At 38.7% G+C, this 18,615-nt stretch overlaps 1 protein-coding gene across 1 annotated transcript; it reads left to right on the plus strand.

The window, feature by feature from the left end:
* Positions 1-14,019: 14,019 nt before the first annotated feature.
* ptger4c (prostaglandin E receptor 4 (subtype EP4) c) lies at positions 14,020-18,550 on the plus strand. The gene is made up of 2 exons (XM_067605452.1): positions 14,020-16,714; positions 16,835-18,550. The coding sequence occupies exons 1-2, from the start codon at positions 15,851-15,853 to the stop codon at positions 17,429-17,431; spliced, it is 1,461 nt and encodes a 486-aa protein (XP_067461553.1). The 5' UTR covers positions 14,020-15,850; the 3' UTR covers positions 17,432-18,550.
* The last annotated feature ends 65 nt before the right edge of the window (positions 18,551-18,615 follow it).

Raw genomic sequence — 18,615 nt, forward strand, 5'->3', positions numbered from 1 at the left:
ATCTGCACAAATTAATCTGTGATTTTATGTATGAAACAGAAAAGAGTTAATTTGATCATAAATATCTAATGGAGCATGAATGTATTTACCAAATGTTATGTATAGCACCTTTCAGGTTTTGAGGTACATTAAATACAACTGTGAAGGTAGGAAAAAAGGTCAGAGAGTGAGTGAAATCATTTAAGATCCCCTCCAGACATGTTTTAAAATAAATAAAAAATACTGCTTGGACTAATAATATGTGTCTGATATGGTTTACCACCAAAAAATTCAATTATCTCATCAAATTTTATTAAAAAATGACATCTAATCCTTCTCTCTCATTGAAAAATCCAGAATGTACAAATATACAAAAATGTTTACTAGACAGAAGATGTCTCCTACCTACTACTCTGAAAAGTCCATTCTCAGGCTGCGTCCTGAATCAGTCCCCATAGTGCTCTACATTTACCCCCCGCAGTGTTCAATTGCTGAGTGTGCAAATGTATCCACTATGTAGTGCCCTCAAAAATTCCACATTGGAACAAAAAAAGTAGTGTTCATGACATGTACATCACCTTCTGCTACAAAATCCCACAATGCAATGCTCCACTTTTTATAGATGCGAAAATTACCATTGCACAACTCTACAGCTGATGGTGTGGATGCAAAATGACAATTTGTCCAAAATCTTCATTTGCTGCTCGCTACTGAATAAACCATTTTGCATCTGTTATGTAGGGAGTAGTAAATGAGTGAATAAGGGAGTGATGTTGGACACAGCCTCAATGTACGTGCAATGGAGGCTTCAAGTTTCCACATCACACCCCTGTAAGATGCATGCTGGACCGTCATTGGCTACAAGCTACTTCTGATGTCACAAATCATGCATGTACAAATGTCTTAAACTCAACTTTTAGTGTTCTAGTGTCAAACTCTGCACATGCATCATTCTGCACAGTGAAGCTCAAACATCCAATTGAAGAAACCAAAAGCACACCAAAACTATTTTTTTAGTGTGCCAAGAGTACCTGCAACAACTTTAATGAGAATTCAGTCCTTCTCATTTGAGGTTTCCTTTCCTGAACGAACATGTTGGAGATGCAAAACATTTGATTTTCTGACTGCACCAGATTAAAAATGAAGGGATCACCAGAGTCACAAGGATTCATCCTCTGGGGAAAGCAAATGTCTGTATTAAATTTCACACAATTCAAAGTGTTGCACCATCTCTCAAGCAGAGAACATGTATCTTTTTTAGAGTGAATCCAAAATGATATTCTGGACTACTTGTTCCGTAAGGTGATAACAGTCAAGATAACGGAGATGCAAGGAAATCCAGTTAGAAGTTAGAATAAAGAATTTAACAAATATGGAGACAGATAGAGAGCAAATTATAGAAAAGAGTGAGTGCAGTGACTTAAATACAAGTAAACGTTGACAGTAATTGCCTGAATTGTAAATGTATGCTTATTTTTTTTTATAGTTTATAGTTTAGATTTGACTATAGTTTGAACTCTAATGGAAGGATAACATGTTTGAAACTCTGGAAAAAGCTATTTAGTGAGCCTTCAGTCAAATTTTTTGTTGTCAAACTATGGTTTCCAAGGTCAAGAATGAACTTTCAGACTCATATTCCTCTATGGTTTGTTAAATTCTACTAACTCCTGAGTTTATGAAGCCATTTCAAATCCCTATTGGAAAAATGTTCTTCTCTCGTGTGAAATTGAAATTTTATTTCAATTTTTTTTTAATGTGACTGCAACGAATTCATGCTATAAAACTCCTGATTGTGTGGTTGACACGCTAGTTTATTCTTTTTCTGTCTTCATTTTGTTTTAAACTTGAATCATCGTATGTAATTTTCTATTCTAATTAGCTTCCCTTTCTCTCACAAAGCAGTTTTGTATTTAAAAAATGTTTTGTGCATCTACTGCAACAACAGTCTTCTCTTTTCATTTGGTGATTTAGGACTTAATTGTTTTTGTTATAATGTACGTATCAAAACTATGAGTTATTTGCTATAGTAAAATTAGAAAGTTGTATGCAGCTTATTTTGAGTTGGGTTAAGAATGCAGGTTTAGAGACTGATATCCAGTGACATGTTTTGAGAAAAAACTGCAATGACACATAAATTATCTCAAAAATGTGACTTTGTATCAGCTTGTCTCAATGTTGAAGTGTTGCGACAGTATTTTTTTCCTTTTCTCCTACTGAAGTACTGATGACATGTGGCAGTGACATCATATGTTCAGCAGCTGGTTATAAGTCAGAGGTGCTGGCAGAGAGACTGCTATGTTGTCAAGTTTTTAGTAAACACACAGGCAGACAAATCATTGGAGAATAATTTTAAGAGCACTTTTAGGCAAATATTGTGTCAATTTAAATGCATATATAAATACAAGCAGCAGCATCTCTTGGTTTGTCTATAGCAGTTTTTCACAGTTAAAATATTTCAATTAGTGGGATCAAACAGACTTGTGAGCTTTGGTGGCAGAGATGATGACAGACTTTTTTTCAGTTAATTAGTTTGCCTGTGGCACCATGTCTCTGTCTCTCGGTCTTTACTCAGTTGCGCTGTTTACTGTAACAGAGGTGCTAAACTGCTTTTAATTGCTTTTGAAAGTGATTAAGCTCAAATCAGTTTTTATTTAAATTATTTTAGTTATTTTATTTCAATTAGGAAGTCTGTTTCATACCTTTACGGTGCTTCTTATCTACTTACGAGATGTGTCGGTAGCGGGGAAAGAAGTGCATCTGTGATCTTGTCTGTGGTGGTATTGGTGATGTAGTTTGTCCTAATCCCTCTCACTTTAATGAATGACTATTGATCAATTGCTGCTGTGTTAAGGAAAGGCTAAACCAGTAAACAAGGGTGAGACTAAGCAGCGGATGACAAGATGAAGAAAAGAGGTATCGAGATAAAGAAATATCCAGAGTGTCTTAATTTGTCCTTTTAGTTCAACACATGGATTGCATAACCTGAAAATGATCAACAAAACAAGAACTGTGGAGACGCTCTTAACATTTGTTTCTCAAATGTTTAGTTTCATTTTGTTATTTGAATTAATTTTAGTTAAACCTGCATTAACTGATTTTTGGCCTCTTAGAGGCTGTGGAAACAAGTTGTGAACTCGACACTGACACATCAAAATATAGAACTATTCCTATAAACTCTCTGTACTTATATTAATAATTTAAGGATGGAGCAGTGATACATAACAATACTAAACAAATACTTTGTTGTGGTGTGCTTGATGAAATCACCATTTTAACTGTTAAATGAGAATTTGCTTCAACTCATTAAGTATTTAAAGGTTTGTAATAAATAATGACTAATGTTATTTTAATAACTATAAGTAATAAATTATACAAGCACTTGTTGCATAATGTCCTTCCTGTAGATATAGTGGGAGGATGACTTGCAATTGAAAACAATTTATCCAGTTTGTTGTACATTAAATGTGTACAACAAAACCCTGGGAGTGAAAACACAGCAGACAAGTAGCTCTAGGAGATATTCATCCCTCCCACATGCACAGTCCCACACACACACACATTCCCCCTAACACAACCACTGATCTCTTGTTCCAAAAGTTCAAGTCTTATAGCCTACAACTCTGCTTTTAGTTGTTCAACCTACACACAGCCCACTGTCCATGTAATTTAACCCTCATGAAATCTAGCTGCATGTTCGTTTTGTCTTTGGATTGTACAGATATTTTAGCAATTACCTCAGAAGTGCGGATATACCCTTATAAAAAAATCATAATTTTGTTTTCATTACAGGCAATGAAAGATGATGTGACTCTTCCCATTTGCTCTATAGTAGAGATATGAAATCTAATACTCATGCCTCATGAAGTAGTACTCAAAACCAGTTTTATTAAGCCTCCTGGTTTCATTCAACTTGTCAAAATTCTGGAGATAATGTGATTTCTTCCTCTCACTGGTGTAGTATTCAACCAATTTGCATTGTGTGAAACCGATACTTTAAGACACCATAACGGCATTAAGATTAAATGCTTCAGCAGTGCAGACTGATATTGCTTGTGGATTCCACTGGAGGAAGGATGAGGTGAGATGATACCAGTTGGTGTCATGTTAATAATACCTTTGGAGGTGATGTGGAAGCAAGCTGCAGCCACCAACCTGTAGTTTAACAGAACGTTAAACCAAATGACCCTGAGGACACTGTTGTATTGTGCATTTTGTGTTTGGTAGACTTTCTTCAAGGTAAAACTAAATTTCTGCAAAAGAAGCAAGAATTGTTCACTGTGGCTATGGACAAATTACTTTTATCAAACATTTACCAACAACTATTGCATTTTCTTCGAAATAACAAATTCATGAGAATTTATAAAAAGGGAAACACTATGTAGTTGCCTGAGCATTGTTCACATCATTACTTGCCTTAAATGTCTTGAGGAATAGTTTAACATTACAAATACACTCGTTAACATATTTGACAATGAGAAGATGATACCACACTCATGTGTATTTACATTTATTAATTTATTTACCATACAAGTTTATATGTTAAATATGAAGCTACAGCTGGCAGGTGGTTAGCTTAGCATAAAGACTGGAAACTGGGGGAAACAGCTGGCCTAGATCTGTCCAGATTTTTAAAACACCTGCCTACCAGCACCTCTAAAGCTCACTAATTCATATGTTATCTCTTGTTGGTTTAATCCATAGAAATGTGGGCTTACAAGGGTTATGTGACTATTGTGACTATATATGACTATTTTTTGGCCGGAGGCAACTGCCAGGCAGTAGACCCTTTTCACATCATCTTTGACATTTTGATTTGTCAAAGCAGGAAAAGCCCAGGTGAAATTAATAAGATTAATGTTGGCTGCATTCCATTTAGGTGAGCCAGTTGCAGGGCTCTGGTACTGTTCATATTCACTCACCGACATGGCTTACAGGGACAATTAATGGAATGGAGCCATCGTTAACGCTATCATTTACAGCTGTGCTTTTCCTGCTTTGAAAGGTCAAAATGTCTGCAGTGAAAAGGGCCTATTAACCACAGATGTATTCAGAAGAACTGGATACTGCACTCCAAAATGGTGTATTGCTGATCCATGCATTCCAACACAACACATAGTGTCTGTTTTGGGCTAAAATGAATGAAATTCATCATCACGCGTACGGCTACAATAACAAACAGGTGGTTATCTCCTATGTTGGCCAAAGAATTCACCCTGACCTCCTCCCTATGTGTTCTTTATTGCTTTAAAATGTCACCTCCTTTGCTCCTGTCATAATTACTACGGCTGCTAGAGGTTTCTGTCACTTGAACATAAATATGTGTTGTTTGTGCATAGAGGACAGATCTTGATGTTTCTATTGCGAGGACAGCCTCTAATAAAAAGAGTCATTTTAGGTTGTTTGTGATGCTTAGAAAAATGTAACCACCTTTTCACAGCTGCTCCTTCTCTAATGATTGCGCGTGGGAAAATGCCTTCTGGGCCAGTGTGCATTCTGAGATACTGCAGTACTCAGTGTGGCCACCATGCCAAAATAGCCTCATAGAGGCTATTGCAACCAGCAGAGACTCCAAGAAGTCAGTGCTCCTGGCCAAGAAATAGTCCAGCACATAAAACTCCCTGTAAAACAGCAAATTGTCATTATTACACTTCTTTTTTAAGATTAAACAAAAGAGATATAATATGCTAATTAGTGAGCTTAAAAGGTGCTGGTTGGTGGACTTTTTTACCTTTAGATTCAGGGTACCTGTTTCCAGGCTTTATGCTAAGCTAAGCTAACTGTCTCCTGCTACCTCTGGGCAAGAAGGCGAATAAGCATTATTTCCCAAAATGTTTATTTTATTCCTGTAATGTGGCATAAGAGGACCTCTCCAATTAACTTATTAGGTCCTTTTTCTGTGGAGTTGTGAGACTAACTATTTATTATTTCAGCCTTCAATGTAAGGTTGGAATACTGTCCCACAGTTCATCACGTGAGGATTAAACTTTTTCTTTTGTTCTTCTTTTGTTGTGGACCAAGAGTCAACTGAATACTGCAGCAGCTTATTTCACCCTTTGGTTTCTTCCCTGTGTTTAAAAGTGTTACGTGTCAGGAAACTCACCAGGTGCACTCTTTGTCTGAGAGGAAAACTTACAGCCCACCATCATGCCACATGAGTGCTCATCCTTATTACTGAGGCAGCTGTCAATCAGCATGAAATGCCTTCACAATCATATAAATTATAACAGATGCCAAATAGGAACGTAATGAGAATTTCTAATTAAAATCATCATAACATTGACAAACATCTTGTGTGAAAAATACAGATAATGTCTTTGTATTTGAAGACTGACACTTTTACATCTGAGCACACACAGTCACATACACACATATAGACATTGTTTTCCTGAACACATGCTTAATGAGTATGCGACACTATTTCATTGTGCTCCCACGTCAGAAATTAAGAAACTAATTAAAGCTGCAAGCAGCAATGAATGGGCCCTCACGCCCCATGTACGTTGGGCTGTGACGTGGTCGGGGGGTCTGCATGTGGACTTCTTCATATGCAGGCGTTTTTTGGGCAGTGCATGAAGTGGTGAAGCTTTTGGGAGCTAGAAAACATCCACAAAGTAACAAACATACCTGCGACATAAAGGCATGTTGTAGTTTATGTTGTTGAGAACATACTATGTAATATCATGCAAACCTGATGATGTGTGTTGGAAGACAGACTTCCTGTGCACAGTAGGTGGCACAATGAGAAAGAGACAATATGGAAGCATAGTGAGTTTGTGTCTAAAACAAATTTATTTCCTAATTTTCATCAAGTCTATTTTTAGAAAAGTAAAGACTTTTAATCCACATGACCTGGTCAAAGTTTGATTGAAATGTGTACTGTCAGGTGTTGAGAGACAATAAGTAAATGCAGCTGGACACAGAAAAATACTGATATATTTGAATGGAGAGTGTGAGTGAACCGCTAGGTGCTCGGGCCCTAATAAAGGAAAAACTGCAGTACAAAGCTACAAATTTTAGTTTTGATTTTATTCTTCTACAGCACTTTATCACTAAACTGTCACCCTCACTCCATTTTTTCCCTTCCCCTCATAGGTCATCCCCACTACTGAATTATACATATAAGACTTATAATTGTTGTAAAATAAATGATAATAACACCAAACTTCATACAAAGTTTGTATATAATGTACTGTACGTATAGACCTTTCTGCTGTATCCTACAAAAATGAGCTCCATTCAACCCCCACACCCAACCCATTGGGTTAAGGTTAGGGTTAGGGTGAGAAACAAACAAACAATCAAACATAATTACAAACTAATTATGCAACTACGCCAACATATTAAACATCACATCTGTTGTTCAAAAACTTGGCACAGATCAGTCAGTAGCCAGACATGTGTTTTCTGTATGTTCATCTGTGTGATTAGATTTCGTGTGGCTTACATGATAAAAATGTCTAATATCCTGCAGCCACCTCACACATAAATGGAAAAACACAGTATGGAGGACCATTATCACTGATGGAGGCACTTTGTCTGGCAGTTATCAAACCAGTTATCATCTCCACTGAGAGAGAGAGAGTGAGTGTGTGGGGGGTCTCCTCATAATGAGGGGGATAATGATGAAATTTCTCTTGGCATAAATACTAGAGTACAAACACTCAGAGATAAAACTTGTTTATATTTAAATTGAAGTGTTAATTATTAATTAACATTATAAATGCCAATTTCTTGGGAAAAAAATGTAGCCTTCCACCACATATACACTCAGCGTTTTGCATTTTGGTGTATTTTTCTATCAGTCTACATATAGTGATATATCATTATATGCCTTGAAATATATATATTCAAAGGCTGTTGCAATATTGTATCACATTTATTCAGTTTGACACACAATGAGCTGCTTTTAAAGCACATCCAGAGAAGAGGCGGCCAATGACTATGCCAGTTACATTGACTTACATTCATTTCCTGGAGACTTATTCTAAACTTAATCATAACCACCACATGCCCAACCCTAACCCTTACCCGAACCTTAACATAACCCTAAACTAATCTTAACTTTAAATCAAGCCTTCACCCTAAAATTAACAATTTACATTAAGAGGACTTGCTATTTGTCCCCATAAGGGCAGTGAGTCCCCACAACATAAGGAATATCTGGACCACATACACACACACACACACAGACACACACATACACACAGATTTATTTAAGTCACTTTTGGAGACATTACATAGATTTACATTCATTTCCTGGAGACTTACTCTGACCATAACCATAACCACTACTTGCCTAAACCTAACCTTAACCTAACCCTAACCTTAACCACTGCCTCAAAAATCAGCATTTTACCAATTGGGAACACGGCTTTGGTGCCCAGTTGCACAAGCCATCCCCAGTCAGCTAGTCTTAAGTCTGGTGTGTGTCCCTGAAAGTAACTTAAGTCATACCTACACACACACACACACACACACACACACACACACACACACACACACACACACACACACACATTTTTGTGCATGTGTGTGGGAGGAACAGATTTGTATCGTGCCTGGGTTTATCACACCTGCATCTAATGTACAACAGACCATATTGTACGTTCAAATCAGGCATTAAGTCATTCAAATCAACAACTACATTAACAGGAGAATGACACTAAACACAATAAAAACTAAATTTCCCTCCTCAATCAGCCTTCTACTTTGCTACAAAGCTGGAAGTATTAACAGAAAAGGAAAAAAGGAGAAGAGTCAAACACTGGATGGAGAGAGAAACAGAAAGGAGAAAAATAAATTGGATAGAAGAGGGGAGATGAGCCTTAGCTCCCTAGTGTAACGAGCTTGGCAGGCTGCAGCAGAAGCAGCCGTATGATTGGACGTCTGTGCGGAGAGACAGCGAGGGAAGAAGAAAAATCAGATAAAACTGGATGATGACGTTGCAGTGGCGCAATGCCACCTCCAGCACTGAGCTGTATGAGGGAGTAAAGCATCACCAACAAATTACAGCAGCAGTGCTGACGTCACCAACATGGAGCCATTACCACATCTCGTTCAATCACTTCACCCAGAAAGGAAATTTGTCGTCACTCTGACCACTTGGGAACAGGACTGAATGATAGGATGTGAGAAAACTAATTATTTGTACTTTTTAAATTGGTAGCAGTTAAAAAAGTAAATTTGGAGTGTTGTCTTGAATACTAGGACATCCTAGTGGAGAGATCTGAATACTGTTTTGTCATCTGTATACACACATTGTACATTATGATACATTTACCCAACATTTTGAATCATGGTGCTGCTCGTTGCCCTCTCACCTGACACCTGTATAAATTGTGAGGATTACTGACATTCAGCAACATTACCTTGATACAAAATTGATGATTTAGTGACTGCAAGGAGGCATTTAACAAGACACTGCAATTACTTTGTTAGCTACTAACAATGAAATTTAGAATAAGAGCAAAACAGAGAATTAGATGAGAAGATTGATTGACTCTTGTGTTTGTTTGTTAAATCACAAAAAAACATATTTTCCCGTACGTTTTAACTATTTCTCTGTAAAGCAGCCTGGCCTGTAGAACTGTTAAGCTGGAAAAAAAGAAGCTAAAGGTGTTTGGGCGGCCACACAAACACAAATACCGATTGATTTATTTTTTCATTTCAAGCTGAAAAGGTCACAGTGGTGATCATTTGTGTTTTTAACACAAATAAACAGAGCATGTGATATCAAATGAAAAAAAAAGAATTGTATGTCAGCGGTCAGCCAAGTATAATAATGCTCTGTGAATTTGTGATTGCAGATGTGTCACATACTGATCAATACTTAACTTGGATATTGATTAGGCCCACACCCAAGACAGAAAATTGATTGTAGTGTTTTGTCTGTAATAAGCAGGGAGAATCTTCTAACGCTGTAGAGCTTTATTGCTCAGTGAGAGCTAAGATCCCCACTCAAACCATTAAGACCATTCATCCAGCCAGCGTGGTTTCCATATATATCAGCCTCCCCCCTTGACAGCTAGCCTAATGAATGTGTATATCAGCATCTCAGCATCCCTCCAGACTGCACATACCCTCCAAAGACACTTGATTATGGTCACTGACGTCTGTAGGCTTTGGGTTATTACAACAGACTCCAACCCACAAACACAAACACACCCAGGAGGCATCTGTCCATGAGAGGAGGAGAGGAATCCACTTACACAGACAGAGACAGAGAGCTCCAGCCTCTGCCACAGTCCACCATTAGACAGACCTTTCCTCCATAGTATATGATGAATTCTTTAATTTCCACTGATTAGATTATCCTGCTGCTGAGCTCACAGGTGTGTGTGTGTGTGTGTGTGTGTGTGTGTGTGTGTGTGTGTAAAGAGTGTAAATGGTGAAGTTTGCTTGTATAGTAGGCCTACTATGAACACACTATACCACTATAATTTGTTATAGTACCTTTATACCCCATATCATGCTATTTAGAACATATACTATGTTACAGTATATTAAAAAGCACATGTATCTGTAACATCTTCTCATCAGATCCATGTAGCTTTTCACACCATCAACAATACAACATACTGAATACCGTAAACCTCCCAACCTTTCTTTTGTCTAACTGAATAAATGGTTTATAACACACTATTATGTGGTCATAAGCAGATATAAGACATTTTAAAGTGTTTATTAATGTAGGCTACAGTATTTGTTATAATTATAATCATAACTCCAATTAAGATACGTTCTATATTATTATTACTATGTGTAATCTAATAAACACTGTATAGGCCTACTGTACCTCTGTTGACAACTACATCATACTGTGTTATGACCTATTTATTAAATGTTTACATACTGATATAAATGCTAAATAGTGGAACTTAAAGTGGTTATAATCAATACATTTTATAACAACAACGCATCAAAAAACTCTGCAGCTGTCCTTGGCTTTGGAGCTTTACAGTGAGTTTCAGATCATTGTTTAGCTGTCCAGCCCTGTAACTTTACTGTTTCGGTGCATTCTCACCACACTCACACACATTGTTTTCAGCTGTTTTTAAAGGAAAAGCTCTAAAACCCCGTTATACACTACCTGCTCAGCACCAAATGGCAAACAGTTTGGCACAGTTAGAGACTAGCTGGTGAACATAGTGGAGCATTTAGCAGCTAATGAGCCAGATATTTCCCTTAAGAGCTGATAGAAACCAAAAACTGAGGTAAAATAGAGTGAATATTAGACTTACATTCACCACATGGACAGAAACATGAATCTAAAGGAATGATGCCTAATATTGCTCTGTACCTGCTGGATGTATAAATAACCAACTGTTTTCTAACAAGTTCAACATGTCAACTTGAAAGTAGAGATGCATCAATACCGATACTGATATCAGAAATCGGCCTGATACTGACTCAAATAGCTGGATCAGGTATTGGTTACAATGCGCTGATCTTGTATCTGATACCATTATTTTAATAAATAACAATTCAGTAAATTTATCTCTATGTATTTAGTTGTCACATTTCGTTTTGCAATGTTTAAGTCAAGCCTGATGTAGCATTACACATAAAAGAATGATCCCAGTCTCTTTCACACAGTGAGACATACAGCTTATTAATTAAACACTGGTATCAGATCAGTACTCAGTATGGCCGATACCCAGAGCCCAGGTATTGGTATCAGGACTGAAAAAGTCGGATCAGTGCATCAGTACTTAGAAGGTGATGATATGTCAATGTTTTGTTCACAACTTGTTTCAGCTGCTTCAAAGTGACCAAAAAAATCCTTTAATGCAGGTTTAAAGTTTTGTTTGTTTAGTTTGTTTTTTGAAAATACAATTAAACTGTCAATGTTTAGGTAAGTTAGCATTTATTACTATTACCACTGTGAGTGGCCAAAGCACGAGCTTTCAACCATTTATCTGTTAGCCTACTTTTAAATAACACATTTGAAATGTTCATCCATGTGTTATATTTTTATGTTTACCCATCAGATTACTTTTATCTCATTATTTCAACTGTTTATCCATTAACACTTCTGGCTAATTGTCACAAATGTTTATAGATTACTTTTAGCCAACAACTGAAACAATAATGTATCCAGTACTTTCAGCTGTTTCAACTTCTCTGCTCACTTGTTATCTAGTTTCCATGTAATCTCCATGACAACACGTGGTTTTAAAATGTTAATCTGACATTCAGTTTGGTGAGAGGTCTGCACTGTGCACTCCACCTGATAGTTTATGGTGACAACAAATATACTAATCTATCTAATATATCACCATCACACCAACTTGTAATCCTGTTTGTGGTTTAATTTCCCACCTAAAGACAAATACAGTAGGAGGATCTATTTTTTAATCAAATCATAATTTCTTGGCCCTATTTTTTCAAATTAGCTGTGCTTCTCTACAGTCTTTCCTAATATCTCCTATCACTGCTCTAAGCTAAAACCCCATAGAACTGCAACTTGCTTTTCACAGTGACTGACATAGTGACATAATCTGATGATAAGGGAGGAGCAAGCAACGCTACACCTGGGGCCAGATTCAAGTCTGTGGCGCTTTTTACATTCAATTTGCGCTTTCAGTCTGTGCTGTTATTAGCGCCCGATTAACAGCCAGCAGGTATTTGTGCAGTCTGCACCGGGATTGCCCTGCAGGCGCAGTCTGCAGACTGAGTGTAAAAAAGAGATGCTGCATAAAAGAGAACCATAACAAAACCAAGCCCGCAGTACAATTTCCAGATGAGAAATACTCAATTATTAATCATGATTACTCACAAAATTAGAGTACAACCTAAGCCATAGGCCTGTTTATACTGTAGGAGTTATTAAACGAACTCCAAAGGAAATGAAAAAAAGAAACGGAATTACGTAATAGGGCCCACAACGCTTATTAAAAATATATGATAGAGAGGAGAGAGCTGAGAGAGCAGCAGGGGCTGTTCTGTGCGCTGGTGATGAGGCTGATCATAATTTCACACTTCATTTAGCATCAACTTCAAATATTATTTTAATGAACACACACACAAAAAAACGCCACTCCCCTTCTCCTCTTTGTTTGGTGTCAGTCAGATGTTCATTTATCTTCTCGGGTGAGTGTTTATTTATTTATTTGTATTCATTTGTTTACTTTTAGTTAATTCAGTGCAGCTCTTTGTATATTGTTGTGCTGCGCTCAGTCTTTGTCTGAGATCTACGCAACAATAAATAAATATACATATATAAAAAAAACATATGAATTAAAGCCTCTCTTCCGAAACATAACCTTCGTTTTTAATACCTGTTGAACGCTTTTCCATAAAACTGAGCCTCGCAAAATGAGCAGTTGTTCACACTTAAAGACTTTTGCCAGTTTGGAAAAATACGGTGCAAAAGGCTTGCTGGATTTGAGATCCATTGGTGAAAAACTCCAGACACATCCATGAAGTGAAATGAAAGCATGGCTCAACTTGATTTGACACCGTGGTCATTCATGTTAGACTTTTCCTCATTAGAAGTCGCTGTCTGTCTGAGCTGTCAGCGATGTTTTGTACAGTGGATTCATGTTTTATACTAAAGAGTGGAGTGTAGTTAAAGAAGACTTGTAACTGACCCTTTAAATTTGAACCTCCAGTGTTATACTTTGCTTTTGGGAATTAATTTGTTTAAAATAACAAAAGAACAGAAAAATAACAAAGCTGTTCCAACTGCCAAAAAATTAAAATTATTTCTGTCGATGGTGTTTCCTTCTCCATAAATAGAGTTTGAGCTGTGAGCTCACAGAAACTCTTTTGTTGTTTCAATAAAGGACGCGTTGTGTAACAATACCCGGAGGTCAAAAGCAGTCCACAGATAATCATGAAGGGCCATAAATATATTTAACCAATAACATTGACAGTTCGTCCCCATGAGTCCTCTTCTACAAAGCAGGCATGTGGAGCTGCGCTGTCAGTGATGGAGTTTATGTACAAGAAGCTTTCTCACTGTAATATCTGGGCTCTTGTTCTCATCAGACTGTACTTTGTTTTAACATCAGATTACAGGATTGCAATCATATCAGAAATACTCTGGATGCATGCATTGGAAACATGTTCAGGATTATTTTTAATGGATGTCGATTGTTTTCAAAACGTTAAAACATTTCCTGATTGTATTATCCGAGGACAATAGATCATTTGTGTGTTTTCGATTGGTTGTGTCATCGACTGCAACTTTCAGGCACACAGTCAATACTGGGTTAAATGCTGCGTTTATGGTTTCAAACAGCAGCAGCAGCGTGTCTGTTCATGGTGCTGATTGTGTTGAAGGTGCTGACCTTGGTGCTGAAGTGGACCTGTGACGTGATGTACTCCATTTCCGTGTCTTTGCTTTTATTTCTGGATCATATGTGGCTACGGAAAGTACTTTTGTTTTCCTGAATAAGTTAGCTAGTCTATAGAAGCAACCCAATCGCCAGAAGAAAACGCTGGCATTGAACGTTTCTGCAAACCACAGAAACGTTGAATATATACGTTTCAACGCGTGAAATAAGTATCATATTAACATTTCTACCCGTTGTATAATTATGTTTTATGGTGTGACAACACTGTGGCTAAGGTCTGGTTAGGTTTTGGCACAAAGACCACTTGGTTAGGGTTTGGGACAGATCGTGGTTTGGGTTGAAATAAAAAATAAAAAGATAAAATGAAAACGGCCAATGTCTCCCTAAAAACACCAGGTTTTCTCGCCAGAAAAACGGCTGCAAATGTCCGGACGTCTCACTAAAAACACTCGCTTTGCCGGTTGAGACGGGAAGCGGGCATTGGTTTCGAGGTGGTCTCGAACCGTGTTCTCTGCTGACTTCCAACTTGCTGCCAAGAAACTTACTAACCATGCACCGACCTCTCCTCCCCGTAACAGGAAAGTCAGCTCATATAGATCGCATGTGAAATGTTGAGATGATACGTATTTTTGGAAATGTTGATATGATATGTTTTGTTGAAATGTTGATATGATATGTTTTGTTGAAATGGTGATATGCTACGTATTTCACGTGTTGAAACGTAGATATTCAACGTTTCTGTGGTTTGCAGAAACGTAAACTGCCAACGTTTTATTCTGGCGACCAGACTGATAGAAACCCAGGTAATGATAATCCTGCGCTCCTGTGCTGAGCCATCACCTCCATTTATGGGAATCTTGCAATAGTGAATCAGATGGATGACACGCCATGTGGCCTAAGGCTATCAATTCAGAATAGATTTTGCAGTTTTTGTCATTAGAATTTAATGGTTAGTAAAGATCAAGCAAACATAGGCAGAGGTAATCATATTGTCGAAAAAGAGAAGATTTCAAGACTAGTATGCTGGTGAAACTCTGATTATTATTAGATGTATTTATAATGATCATAGAAAATATTAGTGTTTAGTTCATGGTCCTTGTTGTTTTCTGAAGTTTGAAGCTTTTGAACTATTTGATACCAGATGTTGGCATTTTGCTCTTGGGTTTTGTGAACTGACGTTGTTGGCATTTTACCTCTAATACGTGGCGAGTAATGAAGTGTTGTATATTGATTCTTTAGCTGCAGAAATGTGATCCTGGGAAACCTGGATCGCTGAGCCTACAGCCCGCGCGTCACTCTCCTGACATCAGCACACAGCTTAAATACCCGCAGCACCAAGCAGTGTAAACACAACCAGGCACACCTTCATATGGGCGCATCGGGAGCCAAACACACTGCTGGACACAAGAGAGTCACTTCAATGTGATGCACTTTATGCTTTCACTGAAATAAGATTTTCATCATGTAGCTGTACAATTAGTGATTATTTACTTGCTCTATATTTCCAGAGCAAGCTTTCTGAACATCAGAAAAGGCTCCTGTACTTTAATTTTTGTGCATTATCTGTTTTAATGATGATTAACGACACACTTGCGTTTGGAGAACTGGACACTAATGTTTCTGAGCCGCTGCCGCCTCTCTCTCTCAGCCAAAACTACAGTGGGGTCCCAGCGCTCCGACTGGAGTCAAAATCTCTGGTCACCTCAGCCACGATGTTCGCTGTGGGAGTCCTGGGGAACCTCATCGCCATAGTTGTGCTGTGCATCTCCAAAAAGGAGCAGAAGGAAACAACTTTCTACACTCTGGTCTGCGGGATGGCCATCACCGACCTTTTGGGCACATGCTTCACCAGCCCGGTGGTGATCGCCACCTATGTGGCCAGCCGCTGGCCTGGAGGAGCCCTGCTCTGCCACTTCTTCTCCTTCTCCATGCTCTTCTTCGGCTCAGCCGGGATGTCCATCCTGTGCGCCATGGCTGTGGAGCGATACTTGGCCATAAACCATGCCTATTTCTACTCCCAGCACATAGACCGAACCATGGCGCGCTTTGCACTCCTGGTCACCTACTTGGCCAACATTGTACTGTGTATTATGCCCAGTTTTGGCTTCGGGCGGCATGTCAAGCACTTTCCGGGTACTTGGTGCTTCCTGGACTGGAGGGCGATGGATCCACTCGGCGCCTGCTATTCCTTCCTGTACGGCGGAGTGATGCTGGTGCTGATTGCAGTGACAGTTCTGTGTAATTTGGCGGTGTGCAGGTCGCTGGTGGGGATGAACCAGAGAGCAGGAATAGTCAGGACGGAGCTGTGTGAGCAGGGAGGCTCACGTCGCCGCTTCCCTCGGCTGCCGTCGGTCACTTCTGCAGCGGAGATCCAAATGTTCTGGCTTCTGGTCTTCATGACCATCGTTTTCCTGGTCTGCTCCATCCCCCTAGTGGTAAGGACAACAGGCTATTTTATTTATCTATTTTATGATGTGCACGTGCATATAGGTGCATATACTATTACACTTCGTTACGTCTCAGTCATTCTCTGTCTCTGCATGCTTATCTGACAGGTGCGAATCTTCGTGAACCAACTTTACGACCCTGCTTATATTTCTGCTGGGGGGCAGCCTGACTACCGGAGTGACCTGATGGCAATCCGCTTCGCCTCATTCAACCCCATTTTAGACCCCTGGGTGTACATTCTGTGCCGGAAGAACCTGCTGCTAAAGGGCTGCGAGAAGCTGAAGAGGTTAGTGACCCGGGTTAAACAGGGCCGTAAGGACAACATTGTCTGGGTGGGAGGTCAACATTCCCCTCCTTCTTTAAACAGCGACGACACCAGTTGTGCGTCATTACGCACAGCCAGCCACAAAAACGACGTGGAACACCAGGTGTCCATCAAGATTGAATCCTTTACAGACTTCGCAATGAGACAAGCGTGGGACTACGACACCGCCCGGGTCAATTTCCATCCGTTCAGCGTCGAATCCACCGCGATCCTCGGGTGTGAGGAGGAAGTAGTAGCTGATTCAAAACAGGAGGCGACCGCGAAAGCTTCTTCAGGACGCAGCGCCACGCCGCTGCTCTCTGCACATGTTAGAAGAGGAGACATCGTCACCTGCACGTTCAGCACACCGAGTTCCTGTCACTCAGTGAAATGCCTGTAATAGACAGTTCATAATAACACCACTTTAAAACATCCCAGCAGAAGCAGCTACTTTATGTCAGGTGCAAAGCAAACTTTTAAAATTACACTTGGAGAAAACGCTGCCGGTGTTGAAATTCACACTACTATCAGTGAATTTATCACTAGATGGTTTTAAACCACCAAAGAGCCATATCTACTTCATTGATGAAATACTTGACTCAGAACTTAGCAACTGACTGTGACTCAAATTAACATTTCAACACGAGCACTGGGTTATCATGCATTTCTTGCACATAATTAAGTCCTCTGCAGAGAGGTGTCTAAGGATAAATACTCAGCACGTTTTTAAAATTTTAACCAGAATGTGTCTCCATTTAGATGAAGTCCAGAAAACCTGTGCCAGAAGTACACCAAGCTCCAAACAACTAGAGTTTTGTTCAGTTTGTATAATTGTTCACCTATCTTATATGATGTGGAGGTGGATAAAAAAAAGGGGGCGGGGTAGCAATGGTTTGGGGGTCACTAGAGGGGCACACATCCAATTTGCATCCTCTAAGAAATTTAGCCAATAGTTAAATTATAGAGGACTCTGCTGCTGAAAGTAAATTAAGTCAGTTGTGAAAATTTCCAAACAGGGAAATTTATACAAAATATCATCATACCCTATGGGTACAAATAAAAATGTGAATGTATGAATCTGTATGAATCTTGGAAATGTGCTATTTGTGTATTCATACAAAGCATCACTCATGTGTTGATATTACACTGTATTTCATACTTTTTATCTACTTGCTGCTAATTTACTCTGTGCCATTAAACAGTGTTGTATGACACAAGGAAAACTGAATGTATATCTTTTGTTAAATCTTGTTTTATATTATAAATTTGCATATGATGTTTTGATAACTGTTGTCGTAAACCAACAAAAGTGAACATATCACCTGTTAAAAAAAAGAAGAAAAAAACAAGTGTTGCTGTGAGTTGTATGACCTGTAGTGTTTGCTGGATGTGTTGATGGGTCTGTGCAGAGAAATAAAATGACACTGAAGATGGCACACTGTCTGCTCTGCTGTTTAAAGAATAATGAAATCATCTTTTTAAAAGTAAACATTCCCAGTTTATCAGACAGGTGGCAGGAGAGTGACAGCCTACTACTGTCATCTTAAAATGGAGATATGAGGTTGACATGTGGCCCTGTGCACT

This window comes from Thunnus thynnus, chromosome 12, assembly GCF_963924715.1.
Source record: "Thunnus thynnus chromosome 12, fThuThy2.1, whole genome shotgun sequence".
Lineage (NCBI taxonomy): Eukaryota > Metazoa > Chordata > Actinopteri > Scombriformes > Scombridae > Thunnus > Thunnus thynnus.